The sequence below is a fragment of the Schistocerca serialis genome, chromosome 4, assembly GCF_023864345.2.
Source record: "Schistocerca serialis cubense isolate TAMUIC-IGC-003099 chromosome 4, iqSchSeri2.2, whole genome shotgun sequence".
NCBI classification, from domain to species: Eukaryota; Metazoa; Arthropoda; class Insecta; order Orthoptera; family Acrididae; genus Schistocerca; species Schistocerca serialis.
This window is the reverse complement of record NC_064641.1, coordinates 796,659,820-796,677,536: the sequence shown is the minus strand read 5'-3', so window position 1 is coordinate 796,677,536 and position 17,717 is coordinate 796,659,820. Positions and strand designations below refer to the sequence as shown.

Sequence of the window (17,717 nt, the reverse complement as noted above, 5' to 3'; positions counted from 1 at the left end):
ACGTCCACTGCTGGTAGTGACTCTTTTGTTACTTTCAAGAACTGCAGTGACAATTCGACGACGAAATGTCAGATGATCTATGGGTTCTTCGTTGTGCGTGTAAAGATCCCAGGCATTTTGCTCCGCGATGTCTATAAAATGTGCAATGATTGGGAAATACCACTTTTTCCCTCTTACAGAGCATCTATATAGGGATACATTTTGGTCAGCTCGATCTATACCTCCCATATGAGTATTGTAGGAGTGTAATAAGTTAGGTTGAGGCACGCTAATCCTTTTCTTTTGTTCCCTGGAAAATCTTGCTACAGAGCGTAGTGGTTGCACTCCGTCAAAGTTGGTGACTACAGCAACAACATTGTTGTTATTCCAACGTACAATGGAAATCCCGGATGCTGAGTCAGAACAAACTTCATATGATCCTCTATTTTCTTTTATCATTTTATCTACAGATGATAGAGTACAATTCTTAGCTCTGTTTCCTCTTATTGTTCCTGTTGCTTCCACGCCCCTCTCTTTTACGTCATGTAGTAGTTCAACGGTGGTAAAGAGGTTATCAAAATATATTCGATATGGAACATGTGGAAGTAACTGGTCAACATAAGTCATTACCACACCGTACCCCATACTTTTCGTTTCATAATCCTTACTACATGTGCCAGCATTAGGTATTTCCTCGTCTTTTGATTCTAACATGTCCAAAAATTCCATCAGTGTACATCGTTTTCTGTGAATACAAAATGACAACATATTACCCTGACGTCCTTCTGGAAGGACGGTTGAAAACATTATTGAACTACAACTGACGAAAACTTTCAATCGTAATATGAACCTGTAAATAATTTAGGTTAATTCTTGAAGATATTATATGACAAGTTTCAGAATTATTGATGCAATATGAAAGAAAATATACATACACATCGATGACAAGGTCAGTCAGTTAGTCCATGGTAAAATAGGCCCTATTTTCAAGACAGTTTCTCACTCACTATAAACGACAGCGTCAAACTGACTGTCGCAGCACGCAACTGACTCTGCCTACTTCATATAACAATGCGTCACAGGCCGTTGCAAAAATGTGTTATTCGTAAAAATAAATAATTTCAACAGTGAGTGACGCCAATGTCAACTTCCCTATTCTTCCATTTCTGCAACCGCTAGCGAACTAGCAACTGTGGTGTCAAAACTACGTGGTGAAGTTAAACGTTGGAGTTTCTGTTAGTAGCGCCGAGCGCAGATTACGTCACTATTTTCCCTCAGACATCTCCGTCCACTGCAAAGGACAGTCTTGTCATTTAGAGTTTCGTTCATCACTTTAAACAACTGTTCCTGAATAATTCCAATGTGAAGAAATAGCTCACTAGTTACGCTAAAAATTGTTCTATTGGTTCACGCAGCTGGTGTGCTATTTCTTTGCCTTAAAATCTTGTTATTCCATTCACACCGCCACCCGTAGTGCAATCGGACTTATACTTGCTGCCACCTACACTTGCTTCACACACTCAAACAGAAAGACTGGAAATGATGAAAGCTGTAAAGCAGTAAGACTCCTTCACACAGTGAAAGTAAATTTATGTTGCACCACAATTTCAAAAGAACACTTTCAAATATTCACCGAAAATTGCGAAAAAGTATAATTTAAAATAAAAAATATCGGCACGCTATATTGCCATTTCAGTATCGATATGTTGATATATCAGGAGAAGGAATATTATCGGTACGTATCGGTATTTTTGGCAGAAATGTCGATATATCGATACAACAATATTTTGTCAACAGCCGAAGTGCACTCAGTCTCGTGAGGTCAACTGAGGAGCATCTCTACCGAGTAGTAGCGGATTCAAGCTCAATAGAACCGACAACGGCCGGGGGAGCTGTGTGATGATCACATCCATTTCCACACACCACCACCTAGCTCCATACCGCGTCCAATGACGCCATTGGCAGATGATTACACGGTGCTCGGTGTGTCCTTAGGGGCCCGTATAGGACCAGAACGCAGAATTTTACCTTTTACTTCTTTATAATGTGACGCAAATACCCTCCACGATCCTGCAAGCACAATCTCTTTATTTCGATGACGTTTTCCACAACGTTTCGGCTTACTTCGGCTTCTAGCTCTCGCCATTGAGCTCTCAAGGCAGATATACATGGTCTCATATCACGAGATCTCGCTGGGCAAATCATGTCACCGTTGCAAGAACTCACCCGGCAAGGCGGACACCAGCCGCATGCGAAACTTTCGCATGCCTCCTTGTGCGTGAGCTGAGGGTGCACAGAGATTTTGCAATCGATGTGTGACAAGTTGCACTCTCTTGTTGAAACAAAAACTCCTCGGCACTTACACATACAGTTCAGACCACTAAAACTGTATTTAACATTGCGGTAACTATTCCCCGTCCATTGTTAATGCGTTTCCGACATTATCTTCGAAGAAGTACGGCCAAATTACGCCCACAGCCCTAAAGCCACACCACACAGTCCATCATTGTGGATGTAATGACTTCTCCTTTACTACTCGAGGGGTTTCTGCGCCCTGCATTTCCAAATTTTGCTTCTTCTCGACGTCATTCAACAGCAAAATGCGCCTTATCAGTAGCTATCAACGGTTTTGATGAAACTGTTGCTCGTTCAATGTTTCGCAATCACCAAAAGGGCACATGCTCTAGGCGTTTTATGTGAGTACTTTTCGTTTCAACTCTTGTGTAAGTTGGATTTTATAGGCACAAAGGTGCAGATCGTCTTTGAGAATTTGTTGCACGCTGGTTTTGGGAATATCCAATCTTGAATGTCGGCGAACAGATTATACCGGACTCTCAGAAACTTTATCAGCCACGACGACGATGATTTCCGCACAACGACTGACACGAGGACACCCCAAGGATTTAATGCCCACAACTGAACCGGTTTTACTAATTTAGCGGTCGGTTTCATCACATTCGACTTGCAAGCTGCGACCTGGTCGCGAATCGAACAGTGACCCGAAAATGTAGAATAAATTTCTTTTATTTGAGGTCTGTTGTTACAAGTGCTATGTCTGGCTTACGACAGCGTCAAAGTCTCCTTAAAGTGAAGCAGCAAATCAGTACCAAGATCTGAAGAAGGTCACTGCTGACCGAAACTGGTGGTCTGAGGGCCTACAAGTTTGTGACCGCAGAGGTGAAATAAAATAAGTTTATTCTACATTCATGCTCATAAATTAAGGATGGTCAAACAACGCTCTGGTGGGCGGTTTGCGTGCTTAAATCACCTCGGGGTATGACCATGTGGTGTATTTGATCTGCAGTCGTCGCACGGTGGCGCTGGCAGCAGTCCACATACGCAGAGGTGTGTTGGTGCATGTCAGAGTACGGTGCAGCGAATAAGTGTGCAAATGTTTTCAGATGTGCTAATGGTGACTGTGTATTGCAAATAGCTGAAAGAACACATACTTATGACGTCATGAGGGGTAGAAAACAAGAGCTACTGGAGCCTGGTCAAACACAGCAGGTCGTAGCACGGGCCCTCCATCCGTCACGAAGAGTGAAGATTATGGCAACGATTCTAGGAGACAGGAAACGTGTCCAGGCGTAACAGTATGGGACGTCCACAGTGTACAACACCACAAGAAGGCCGATATCTCACCATCAGTACCCGCAGACGGCCACAGAGTACTGCAGGTAGCCTTGCTCAGGACCTTACCGCAGCCACTGGAACAGTTGTCTCCAGACACACAGTCTACAGACGACTGAACAGACATGGTTTATTCGCCTGCAAGGTGCATTTTACTGAACCCTGGTCACAGGAGAGCCCGTACAACTTGGTGTCACGATCACGGTACCTGGTCATTGGAACAGTGGTCCCAGTTTATGTTCACGGACGAGTCCAGGTATAGTCTGAACAGTGATTCTCGCCGGGTTTTCATCTTGCTTGAACCAGGAACCAGATACCAACCCCTTAATGCCCTTGAAAGGGACCTGTATGGAGGTCGTGGTTTGATAGTGTGTGGGGTGGGATTATGATTGGTGCACGTACACCCCTGCATGTCTTTGACAGAGGGTGTGTAATAGGTTAGGTGTATCAGGACGTCATTTTGCACCCCTTTTCAGGGGTGCAGTGGGTCCCACCTTCCTCCTGATGGATGATAACGCACGGCCCCACGGAGCTGCCATCGTGTAGGAGTACCTTGAAACAGAAGATATCAGGCGAATGGAGTGGCCTGCCTGTTCTCCAGACCTAAACCCCATCGAGCACGTCTGGGATGCTCTCGGTCGACGTATCGCTGCACGTCTTCAAACCCCTACGACACTTCAGGAGCTCCGACAGGCACTGGTGCAAGAATGGGGGGCCATACCCCAGCAGCTGCTCGACCACCTGATCCAGTGTATGCCAACCCGTTCTGCGGCCTGTGTACGTGTGCATGGTGATCATATCCTATATTGATGTCGGGGTACAGGCGTAAGAAACAGTGGTGTTATGAAGCGCATGTGTTTCGTGACGGTTTTCTCAACTTATCACCAATACCGTGGACTTACAGATCTGTGTCGTGTGTGATCCCTATATGGCCCGCATCTCGTGGTCGTGCGGTAGCGTTCTCGCTTCCCACGCCCGGGTTCCCGGGTTCGATTCCCGGCGGGGTCAGGGATTTTCTCTGCCTCGTGATGGCTGGGTGTTGTGTGCTGTCCTTAGCTTAGTTAGGTTTAAGTAGTTCTAAGTTCTAGGGGACTGATGACCATAGATGTTAAGTCCCATAGTGCTCAGAGCCATTTTTTTTGTTCCCTATATGCCTATGCCATTAGCGCCAGTTCTGTGTAGTGCCACGTTGTGTGCCACCACATTCTGCAATTATCCTTAATTTATGAGCGTGAGTGAACATTTTCGGGTCACTGTGCCACTCGCGACCATGTCGCAGCTTGTAGAACTAGTGCCATGTCTGGCTTACGACAGAGTCAAAGGTATATTAGCCAGGTGTACCAGTTTCTTCAGTGTATGTTAACAGGTTGCAGTGAGGCACCGTGTCAGACGTTTTATGGAAATCTAGAAATAAGGAATCTGATGCTCTTCTGCCCTTCATTCCCGATCCACACATCAGCTCCCTCGTGCAGTCTTGTGAGTTGCCTCCTGTACTACAGACTCTATCGCAGTAAGCACCAGAAATGCCAGCACGTTCGGTAGACTGAAGCTGCTGCCTGTGCCGAAGGTGAAGCTGTGCGACTTCGGGTCTGCGCGGCGCGAGGGCTCGCTGGTGTCGCGAGCGCGCTGCACGTGGCAGTGGTGCCAACCGCCCGAGGTGTGCGCGGTGCTGAGCCGCGAGCGCTACCACTGCCGCACGGCGGGCGATGCGTGGCAGCTGGCCGTGCTCGTGGTGGTATGCCTGGCCGCGTCGCCGCCCTGGCAGGCGGCCGACCACATCTCGGACACGGACTACGCCGCTTTCTCGCGCTGGCAGCGCCGCCGCTCCACGCGCCTGCCGCCGCTCTTCCGCCGCTTCACGCCGCGATTCCTCAGGCTGCTCAGGTACGATAAATAACACCAGTAACCTTCCTCGGCTATTAGCGCCAGGACAAACTACTAACGGCTGGTTAATTTCACTGTATCGCGTCCACAGCTAATATTCGAAGTAGAGGAACATGAAGAAAACTCCAGAATGAGATTTTCACTCTGCAGCGGAGTGTGCGTTGATATGAAACTTCCTGGTAGATTAAAAGTGTGTGCAGGGCCGAGACTCGAACTCGGGACCTTTGCCTTTCGCGGGCAAGTGATCTGCCAGCTGAGCTACCCAAGCACGACTCACGCCCCGTCCCCACAGCTTTACCTCTGCCACTACCTTGTCTCCTACCTTCCAAACTTTACAGAAGCTTTCCTGCGAACCTTGCAGAACTAGCACTCCTGAAAGAAAGGTCCCGAGTTCGAGTCTCGGTCCGGCCCACAGTTTTAATCTGCCAGGAAGTTTCATATCAGCGTACACTCCGCTGCAGAGTGAAAATCTCATTCTGGAAACATGCCCCAGGCTGTGGCTAAGCCATGTCTCCGCATTATCCTTTCTTTCAGGAGTGCTAGTTCTGCAAGGTTCGCAGGAGAGCTTCTGTAAAGTTTGGAAGGTAGGAGACGAGGTACTGGTAGAAGTAATGCTGTGGGGACGGGTCGTGAGTCGTGCTTCGGTGGTTCAGTTGGTAGAGCACTTGCCCGCGAAAGGCAAAGGTCCCGAGTTCGAGTCTCGGTCCAGCACACAGTTTTAATCTGCCAGGAAGTTTCATAAAGAAAACTATCTGCTGTAGTGCACAGACAAAAAGAGTTGACAACCCAGAATAGGATAAGCAACGAAATGAAACGGCCTGTGACAGTATATCATATTATCGCGTGATTACAAAATCTAGTCAAATTTAAAAAGAACTTCGTAGTATGAGTCAACTTATCACTATGACGTTGCATCTACCTCTGGCCTGATTCGGTTAGGAAGAGTGTCATAAAGCCGTTGTATCCTCTCCTGAGGCAATTTGAGCCACAACTGTTGTAACCGGTCATTGGTATCCTAAAGACTGGCTCTGGGGCGGAGTTGATATCTGAGCTGGTGTGACGAATGCTACACTACTGGCCATTAAAATTGCTACACCACGAAGATGACGTGCTACAGACGCGAAATTTAACCGACAGGAAGAAGATGCTGGATATGCAAATGATTAGCGTTTCAGAGCATTCACACAAGGTTGGCGCCGGTGGCGACACCTACAACGTGCTGACATGAGGAAAGTTTCCAACCGATTTCTCATACACAAACAGCAGTTGACCGGCGTTGCCTGGTGAGACGTTGTTGTGATGCCTCGTGTAAGGAGGAGAAATGCGTGCCATCACGTTTCCGACTTTGATGAAGGTCGGATTGTAGCCTATCGCGATTGCGGTTTATCGTATCGCGACATTGTTGCTCGCGTTGGTCGAGATCCAATGACTGTCAGCAGAATATGGAATCGTTGGGTTCAAGAGGGTAATACGGAACGCCGTGATGGATCCCAACGGCCTCGTATCACTAGCAGTCCAGATGACACGCATCTTATCCGCATGGCTGTAACGGATCGTGCTGACACGTCTGGGTCCCTGAGTCAACAGATGGGGACGTTTGCAAGACAACAAACATCTGCACGAACAGTTCGACGACGTTTGCAGCAGCATGGACTATCAGCTCGGAGACCATGGATGGGGTTATCCTTGACGCTGCATCACAGACAGGAGAGCCTGCGATGGTGTACTCAACGACGAACCTGGCTGCACGAAAGGCAAAACCTCATTTTTTCGGATGAATCTAGGTTCTGTTTACAGCATCATGATGGTCGCATCCGTGTTTGGCGACATCGCGGTGAACGCACATTGGAAGCGAGTATTCGTCATCGCCATACTGGCGTGTCACCCGGCGTGATGGTATGTGGTGCCATTGGTTACACGTCTCGGTCACATCTTGTTCGCACTGACGGCACTTTGAACAGTGGACGTTACATTTGAGATGTGTTACGACCCGCGGCTCTACCCTTCATTCGATCCCTGCAAAACCCTACATTTCAGCAGGATAATCCACGACCGCATGGTACAGGTCCTGTGCTGGCTTTTCTGGATACAGAAAATGTTCGACTGCTGCCCTGGCCGGCACATTCTCCAGATCTATCACCAATTGAAAACGTCCGGTCAATGGTGGCCGAGCAACTGGCTCGTCACAATACGCCAGTCACTACTCTTGATGAACTGTGGTATCGTGTTGAAGTTGCATGGGCAGCTGTACCTGTACACGCCGTCCAAGCTCTGTTTGACTCAATGCCCAGGCGTATCAAGGCCGTTATTACGGCCAGAGGTGTTTGTTCTGGAATCTGATGTCTCAGGATCTATGCACCCAAACTGGGTGAAAATGTAATCACATGTCAGTTCTAGTATAATATATTTGTCCAATGAATACACGTTTATAATCTGCATTTCTTCTTGGTGCAGCAATTTTAATGGCCGGTAGTGTACTAACGGCTGGCGTAATTTCACTGTATCTTACGTCCTGTAACAGTATGTCATGTTATCGCAGTGATTACAAAATCGACTCAGATTTAAAAAGATCTTCGTAGTATGAGCGTACTTATCACTATGACGTTGCATCTGCCTCTGGCCTGATTCGGTTAGCAAGAGTGTCATAAAGGTGTTGTATCCTCTCCTGAGGCAAGTTGACCCACAACGTAACTGGTCATTGGTATCCTGGAAACTGGCTCTGGGGCGGGGTTGATATCTGAGCTGATGTTACGAATTCTATATGTGGGACAGGACTCAGCATCCTAAAGGCAACATGAATACCTCGAAAACACACAGACAGTTTGTAACGTTCTTTAGATATTATTGAATAAATGCAAGACTGAGGAACGGATACTTAATTGGAGTTACCGTGTAGCGTGTTGTAACTGCAAGTGGTGTACTTACTCTGTGTTATTGTTAACAAAAACTTTATACGAATTGATTTGGCAGTGGAACTCCCAATACCAGTAACGAAATACAGTCACTGCAAAATACATTCAACCCCTTAGGCACTAAATCCTCTGGCCACGTTCAAAACTGATAACTTTGGTTCCTGTGCACATAACAAATAAATTAAACTGTCTTACCTCTAAAGCAGCAACGGTGGAACGCGATATATTCTCGTCTCTCATGAAAAAAAATAAAAATATGCCAGCTACAGGCTCAGCAGTGTGCAATGCTGGCCGTAATACTTTCAAATGTACATGAAATGCTTTTGGCTGATAAATGAAAACATTTAAGAACCGTCATTGAAAACCATATGACCTGAACAGGGAGTTGGTACTGATTGTAGGGAATTACTAACACTGACTTTTTAGTGAAACTGTTTTCCAAGTTAGGCTTGACTTTGAAACAAGAGACAGTCAGAGGAAGAGAGAAAAGAAACCAGATGCTGTCAGAGCCCGTTTAGAAGCATATCCATAAAAACTTCATTTTAGCTACCATTTGCAACAAACCGCACAGCTTGAACTAGCAGAGTTCCTTAGAAATAAATGTCTGTAATCAGAAAAGTCCTTGTGCTCACGCTGCATACAGCGTGTGTCAAAAGGTATGTTATAAGGCAAGGTGGTAGGTAGATGGGTACAATGTGAGCATACTGTACTAATTAATTGCGTTCGAAAACACTTCATATGCGTGTTTAATTCACTTAAAGAAATTGCTCAATATGGCAGCCACTAACTTTGATACATTTTGTGTATCTCCTGATGATGCCTTTCCAGACCCATGGAAAGACTCCTGCTATATCACGGACGAGTCCAGCTGATACTTGAATTCGTGCCACAAGATCTTGTGGGGTCTCCTTTCGTGTAGCGTACACCACGGTTTTAATGTACGTCCAAAAGTGGAAATCCAATGGTGTCAGGCCCGGTGAGCGATGGTGCCAGGCAATAGGGTCTTCTCGTCCAATCCATGTGTTGCCAAAGGTGTGGCCACATTCCACGCTATCGAAATGTGCTGGAAGGCCATTCTGGTGGAACGCATGGCACGAACAATGTCCAAAGGCACCGCGAACAACAACCCACATGTGATCTGTCACTGAAATATAAGGTAATTGGGGCCGTCACCATTCACAGGTATGAGGTACGAACCTTTGACGTGATCATCAGTGAGATCTGTCCACGCATCGAGAGCAAAGCGATGTTGGTGGCCTTGGATATGCAGCCCATGAGGAATTTCATAAGCTGTCCGTTTCACGTAGACGCTTCTCTAGTCCAGCAAACATGACGTGGGCTGGGTGATGCCTGTTGGAATAACCTTCCTCATAGAGCCGGTAAGTTTCTCTCGCATTGCTTTGGGCTTCCCCGCACTCTGCAGCCGCCATTGTTCATTCTCGTTTTACAGTAGTCATACGAATGACGGAAAACTACGTACAGTATGAAACTACGGAACACAATACAGTACTATACACTAGTGTTGTCTGCGGAAGTCTGTGGAGTGCTGTGTATGTCATGTAACAAGTGAAGCAGTATCACTGGTAAACAAACCAACCAACGGTACACACAGTATTCCCTCTGCTGCTTCTCTGTGTTGGTTTGTTTATCCACTGTCCATTTCAGGTGCCCTAGCACGTCAACAGTCACAGAGGGATTACAATTGCTATTATCTCCTTTACTCCTTGCCTAGATTGTGTGGTCTAAACTGTCTACATTCTACTCTATATTTCAGAGACGCTCAACTACCTCACCTTGTAACATACCTATTGACGCACTCTGCATTAACCACACACTGCACATGCTACCCATACTGTCGCAAGCCAGAATCCATCGTAACACTACGAAAATATGTATGTAACTTATGCACTAATGATCAATTTAAAAGTCTTCTAAATCTAGTTTATGGACTTAAAAAGCTGTTTGAAATGGTATACAGTTTCCTATATTTGTGTTTAACCTGTAAAGTATTTAATGACAATGATGTTATATGTTGATAATTATTACTTTGGATCCGTCTGATTACCACTCAGAGTAGCAAATGTTACGTACGATGCTTGTTTCGCGGTCATTTGCAAGGGATCTTTAGTCACCTGAAATATATACATACATGTGTTTCTAACATTGTGTTTTACGAACTAGACGTTATACGCGGAGATCTAAACAGTTCTGGTTATTTATATTTTTCAGTGACGTATTAATAGTTTAAATTTCTACTTATAAATTTCGTAGGTGATCCTCTACATGAGTTCTTTTTACGATTTTGCTGCTGTCTTTCTGTTTATTGCCGTAGTACGGTTAGGTTTCTGAATGAATGCTGTTTTTCATTTATTGTACTAGGTTTATCAGAGGGTCTGTGTTGATATGTGTCTGGTTGTTTATAGCCTGTTTGTTCTGTGTAATGGGTTTCTAAATATGGTAATGTTCCTGCATTAGTATAAAGCATTTGTTGCAGTTTCCTAAAGTTGGTAGGAAGATGATTTTGCTGCTTTAAGCGCTCTGAAAATGTGCACAAGTTTGTTTCACACTTCCAACAGTTGATGTGTTCTTTGTAACATGTTTTCAAATGACTGATGTCATGTCTATGTCTACTGATGGGTAATTTTAACATTCATATTTGTATATTACCCATCCCTGAAATTTCTTTCTACTGATTGATGGTTAGTTCAAGTTGGTTTTTCCAGATTACATAGTTTTATATGCCGTTTAGAGACCCCATTCTTTAGTACTTTCATACTCCGTGTGCTAGTGTATATGTGGAAGTTATAATGTACATTGTTTCTGTGCGATTTTTTAATTGTAAATATATCAGTTATTGGAAGAGTGAAACAAACCAGTCTACTTTTGCGGAATGCTTAAAGCATCCTAACTGTCATCCTACCAGCTTAGAACAAGACACGAAAATCGTCAAGATAAATAACCCTGACAAATGTCTTATACCAATGCAGGAAAACAACCGTATCTAGAAAGCCATTGGTGAGAAGAAACAAATGAACGACCAGACACATATCAACACAAGCTCTCTGCTAAACTTAATAAAAGATATGAAAAAAGTATTTTATCCAACACCAGCAACTATATTTCATTTGTTGGATTAATCATCAATCAGGCGCACAAAATAAATTTTATAGTTACTGCATTATTTGCGACCCGCAAATGACCAGGTGCCTGAAATCTGTAAAGGAAACAGAGTTTCTTTTGTGCGACTCGTTACTGACTATTTCAATGAATACGAAGAAAGCATCCGTTTACACAATCATGCTATGGCCTTGAGCAGAAGAAGAGTAGCATTAAACCCCGAAAAGAATATCAAGTGCAGTAGCTTTCATGAAATTCGTAAGTAGAAACTTAAACTGTTAGTACGCCATAGAAAGGCGAAAGTGCCAGACACGTTTGTCAGTGACCGATATAGAAAACAAAATAGTAAAAATAAGCATCTGTATAGACTTGGGTTGGATAAAACGTAGTTGCAACACGGCCATAACATGAGGGATGTGCGGCCCGTGGCATGCCCGATGTCTGTAGCTGATATTAAGTCAGAGGAAGTAGTGTGGTGAGCAGTAACGGCTGTGTTTCAGTCAGTCGCTGTCTCTACTGTCTGAAAGTGCGGGAGACCAGTTCAAGCGCCCTAACAGTATGTTTAGGAAACACGATCAACGTTCGTAGATGAAGACAGAAGTGGCACGTGATCTGAGTGACCAAAAATGTTTCTTTCTGGCACTGCATACCAACATCTTTCATAACAATGTACACTGCTGGCCACCGTAAATGCAACACCCTGAAGGAAGCATCCGAATCAAGTGAAATTTACACCATGGGTTTGCAGCGATGAGATATGCAACTGATTAGAATTTCAGCGCAGACGCACATCACGCGCGCCTGTGGCACCACCTCATAGCGCCATTTAAGGCTTGGCGATTTCGACGAGTGTACGTTCGGCACGTGTGTTTACCTTGTGGTTGTTTCACAAGACGACCAGTTATGCCTCGTAGACAACAGCGAACATCGTTTGATCAAGTATCCGAGTTCGACAGAGGAAGGATAGTGGCTTACCGAGATTGTGGATTATCATACAGAGAAATCGCTAGTCGTGTTGGACGAAACCAAACAACTGCAATGCGGATATGTGACCGACCGTTGGATGCAGGAGGGTACGACGGACCGACGTGGTCGATCGCATTCACCTCGGTGCACCACTGCACGTGCTGATAGGCAAATTGTGCACATGGCAGTGACGGATCGCTCAGTGACATCCCGAACCACAGCACAGCACATTGCGTCTGTAACGCATCATCCAGTGTCTGCGCGTACCATTCGACGCCGTTTACAGCAGAGTGATCTGTCCGCAAGACGTCCATTGCTTCGTCTACCATTGACGCAGAACCACAGACGTCTCCGTCGCCAATGGTGTGATGACAGACGGATGTGGACGGCAGAATGGAATGACGTTGTCTTTACTGACGAGGCACGCTTCTGTCTGCAGCACCACGATTGTCGGATTCGATTGTGGAGACACCGTGGAGAGAGTATGCTGGGCAGCTGCATTATGCACCGCCACACTGGTCTTGCACCGGGTATTATGGTATGGGGCGGTATTGGATATTACTCTCGCACGCCTCTAGTACACATTGCCGGTACTTTAAATAGCCGGCACTACATATCCGAGGTGCTGGAGCCAGTTGTCCTTTCTTACCTTCAGGGCTCGGCCACAGCCATATTTCAACAGGATAATGCGCGACCACACGTGGCACGCATTGTCCAAAGGTTCTTCGTCAATAACCAGATTGAAGCGCTTCCCTGGCCGGCTCGCTCTCCGGATCTTTCGCCGATAGGAAACATGTGGTCCATGGTTGCTCAACGAGTGACCCAGATTACATCCCCAGCTGCCACACCATATGATCTTTGGCAACGTGTGGAAGCTGCTTGGGCTGCTGTACCCTAGGAACACATCCAACGTCTCTTCGACTCAATGCCGAGACGTGTGACAGCGGTGATCTCCAACAATGGCGGCTACTCTGGCTACTGATTCTGGCAGGAACCACATGTCACAGACGTCTGTAAAAGTAATCATTTGACACTTGGTCAATATGTTATCTACAAAATAAATTTTGTTGTGCTACCTCTTGTCTTTCTTGGTGTTGCATTTACGGTGGCCAGCAGTGTACCATGGCACACGGGTAACGCCGTGCGGGAGCTCCTTCGTGTATGAGAGTGAGAAATACTGGAATATCCACCGTATTCATCCGATATGAATCTGTGCGATTAGGACCCGTTCGCCAAAATGAATGAACCTCTCACGGCACCTGCTACAATACATCTACATCTACGATTACATACGAGGGTTGGAAAGTAAATAGTGGCAACTATTTATTCACAACCGATACAAAAGAGTTAAATGTTTGCAACTGTTTCTGTCATTCAAAGTAGTCACCAGCGTTGTGAAGAACTCGTAGCCAGCGATGTGGAAGGGATAGTATACCGTTAGGAGAGCCTCTTCTGTTGATGGTACGAATGGGGCGGTCGAAAGTTATGGTACTTTTCGTGTACATCTGCAATGGTGTTATCCTAACGCATTACGTTCCTACACGGCAGACCGTCAATGCACAGTATTACTGTTCGTTTTTGGAGCATCCCCTGCGACCAGCTTTGCGAAAGAAGCGGCGACACTTTCTGCGCAGCCCATCCACCATTTTGCACGACAATGCTCGGGCGCATAGGGCGCAAGCTGTGGTTGCTCTGTTCGGTCGGTGGGACTGGGAAGTACTGTACCATCCACCATACTCCCGGGACTTATGTCCTTGTGACATTGATTTGATTCCGAAGGTGAAGGAACCACTTCGTGGCATTTGCTTCAGAACTGCTCCAGAGATTCGACAGGGAATAGACCACCCCATTAGCAACATCAACAGCACAGACTCTGCTTACTACGTCTTCCACAACGCTGGCAACGGGTTCTACACAACGCTGGTGACTCCTTTGAAGGACAGTAACAGGTACAACAGGTACAAACATGTAACTCTTTTCTATCGGTTGTGAATAAATAGTTGCCACTATTTAAGTTCCAACCCTTGTAGATACTCCGCAATCCTTGTACCACAATTTCTGATTTCCCCTCCTGTTCCACTCGCAGATAGAGCGAGGAAAAAATGACTGCACGCCTCTCTGTGAGCCCTAATTTTTCGCATCTTATCTTCGTGGTCCTTAGGCGCCATGTATGTTGTCGGCTGTAGAATCGTTCGGCAGTCAGCTTCAAATGCCGGTTTTCTAAATTTTCTCAACAGTGTTTCTGGAAAAGAATGTCTTTTTGTCTCTGAGGATTCCTATTTGGGTTCCCGAAGCATCTCCGTAACACTCACGTGTTGTTTGAACCTACTAGTAACAAATGTAGCAGCCCGCCTCTGAATTGCTTCAATGTCTTCCTTCAATCCAACCTGGTATGGATCCCAAGCACTAGAGCAGAACTTGAGAACAGGTCGCACCAGAATCCTATATGCGGTCACCTTTTCAGATGAACCACTCTTTTTTTTAAAATTCTCCCATGGTAAGACAAGTGAAGACATCTTCCGTGCCCTAGGGCGATACTTCAGAGACATCGACATAGGTGGACAGTGTACAATGCCTTCCATCTCTGTGGGGGAAGGTGATCGACATGCTAGGCGATTGTATTGAGAACATGTAATATGATGATCGTCTGTGAGTAAAGTCTAGTGCGGTTTATTACCGTGTTGCCACAACTTTTTATCGAACCCATGAATTTAGCGCTACTAAAGATGCCTTGCAGATAATAAGGGCCAAACGGGTATGGCATGATAAATTACACTGCTGGCCATTAAAATTGCTACACCACGAAGATGACGAGCTACAGACGCGAAATTTAACCGACAGGAAGAAGATGCTGTGATACGCAAATGATAAGCTTTTCAGAGCATTCACATATGGTTGGCGCCGGTGGCGACACCTACAACGTGCTGATATGAGGAAAGTTTCCAACCGATTTCTCATACACAAACAGCAGTTGACCGGCGTTGCCTGGTGAAACGTTGTTGTGATGCCTCGTGTAAGGAGGAGAAATGCGTACCATCACGTTTCCGACTTTGATAAAGGTCGCACTGTAGCCTATCGCGATTGCGGTTTATCGTATCGCGACATTGCTGCCGCGTTGGTCGAGATCCAATCACTCTTAGTATAGTATGGAACCGGTGGGTTCAGGAACGCCGTGCTGGATCCCAACGGCCTCGTATCACTAGCAGTCGAGATGACAGGCATCTTATCCGCATGGCTGTAACGGATCGTACAGTCACGTCTCGCTCCCTGAGTGAACAGATGGGGACGTTTGCAAGACAACAACCATCTGCACGAACTGTTAGACGAAGCTTGAAGCAGCATGGACTATCAGCTCGGAGACCATGGCTGCGACTACCCTTGAAGCTGCATCACAGACAGGAGCGCCTGCGATGGTGTACTCAACGGCGAACCTGGTTGCACGAGTGGCAAAACATTTTTTCGGATGAATCCAGGTTCTGTTCACAGCATCATGATGGTCGGATCCGTGTTTGGCGACATCGCCGTGAACGCACATTGGAAGCGTGTATTCGTCATCGCCATACTGGCGTATCACCAGGCGTGATGGTATGGGGTGCCATTGGTTACACGTCTCGGTCACCTCTTGTTCGCATTCACGGCACTTTCAACAGTGGACGTTACATTTGAAATGTGTTACGACCCGTGGCTCTACCCTTCATTCGTTCCCTGCGAAACCCTACATTTCAGCAGGATAATGCACGACCGCATGTTGCAGGTCCTGTACGGGCCTTTCTGGATACAGAAAATGTTTGACTGCTGCCCTGGCCAGCACATTCTCCAGATCTCTCATCAATTGGAAACGTCTGGTCAATGGTGGCTGAGCAACTGGCTCGTCACAATACGCCAGTCACTACTCTTGATGAACTGTGGTATCGTGTTGAAGTTGCATTGGCAGCTGTACCTGAACACGCCATCCAAGCTCTGTTTGACCTAATGCCCAGGCGTATCAAGGCCGTTATTACGCCCAGAGGTGGTTGTTCTGGGTACAGATTTCTCAGGATCTATGCACCCAAATTGCGTGAAAATGTAATCACATGTCAGTTCTAGTATAATATATTTGTCCAATGAATACCCGTTTATCATCGGCATTTCTTCTTGGTGTAGCAATTTTAATGGCCAGTAGTGTAGTTTTATTCAGTTGTAATTAGACAGATCCAAGGTAATAACTATGAACAAAGGACAAGTGAGGACGACAACGAGAGTTAAAGTTGGTGCGCGGTGTGGCTTGCAGGCGGCTGCTGGAGCACAAGGTGGAGAAGCGGGCGCCCGTGTCGGAGGTGGAGAAGTACCTGAAGGACACGTGGCTGGTGGGCGGCGCCAGCGCCAGCGCGGGCGGCCACGTGGCGACGGCGTCCGGCGCGGACACGTCGTCGAGCGCGGCGCTGCACGGCCGCGGCCAGCAGCCCAGCAGCGCCCTCATGGAGGAGGACGAGGGCAAGGGCCGGCTGCGCAAGCTGCTCTCCAGCTACGGGCTCGAGACCACCGTCGACCAGCGGCTGGTGGCGCGCCGCGTCTGGGAATGGGTGCTCGCGTGCGAGCCCGCAGAGACGGCTCTCGACGGGGTCTGAACCAGGTGCTCCTCCGTTTAGGAGACCCCCCTGCCCCGCTGCGCTCGCGCAGCGACGACTGAGCGCCACCCTCTCGGCGCAGGGCAGACCGTTCGGTGGTCTGGTGCAACGTGTGGCGTGGCTAAACGGAGTGAGGCAGCGGTTCGACGGTGGGCCAGCTACAGTGCCGTGTGTAGAATGGTCTGGTGATCCCTCACACCCCCTGAACTGTGATATACGCGCTGTGAAACAATATGATGTGTAATGTGATACTGTGGGGAGAGGGTCTGGTCTGTGTCAAGTGCAATATTTAACTTAACCGTACAGTGCAAATGACCACAGATTTTTGCCCTGTGCGAGAATCTGTATTACATTCCATTGGCTTCATGTCTGTCCTTTCAAATATTGTTTCACTTAAAAGATTCGTCGCTTGAAAGCAGAACTCTACGGGGACATCTGAAAGTATAGTTCACGTCATGTCAGTAGGCGTCTGTGCATACATAGAGAAACAGAGAGATGGGGAGAGAGAGACCCTTTCGGGAAGCGAGGAGAGGATGAGTTTTACTTCCGTGGCGCGCTAGATTGGGCGCATACACCTTCCATTCTGGAAGGCCTTAAAAAGTGTTGCTGCGGACAGTTAAGA

General features: G+C 46.7%; 1 protein-coding gene across 1 annotated transcript in view; it reads left to right on the top strand.

The window, feature by feature from the left end:
- LOC126474774 (serine/threonine-protein kinase meng-po) overlaps positions 1–17,095 on the top strand; it is a 101,713-nt gene extending 84,618 nt beyond the window's left edge. The window contains exons 4-5 of the mRNA XM_050102250.1: positions 5,177–5,493; positions 16,759–17,095. Of these exons, the coding sequence (XP_049958207.1) occupies positions 5,177–5,493; positions 16,759–17,095 (654 nt within the window). The remainder of the gene's footprint in view (positions 1–5,176; positions 5,494–16,758) is intronic.
- Positions 17,096–17,717: the final 622 nt, after the last annotated feature.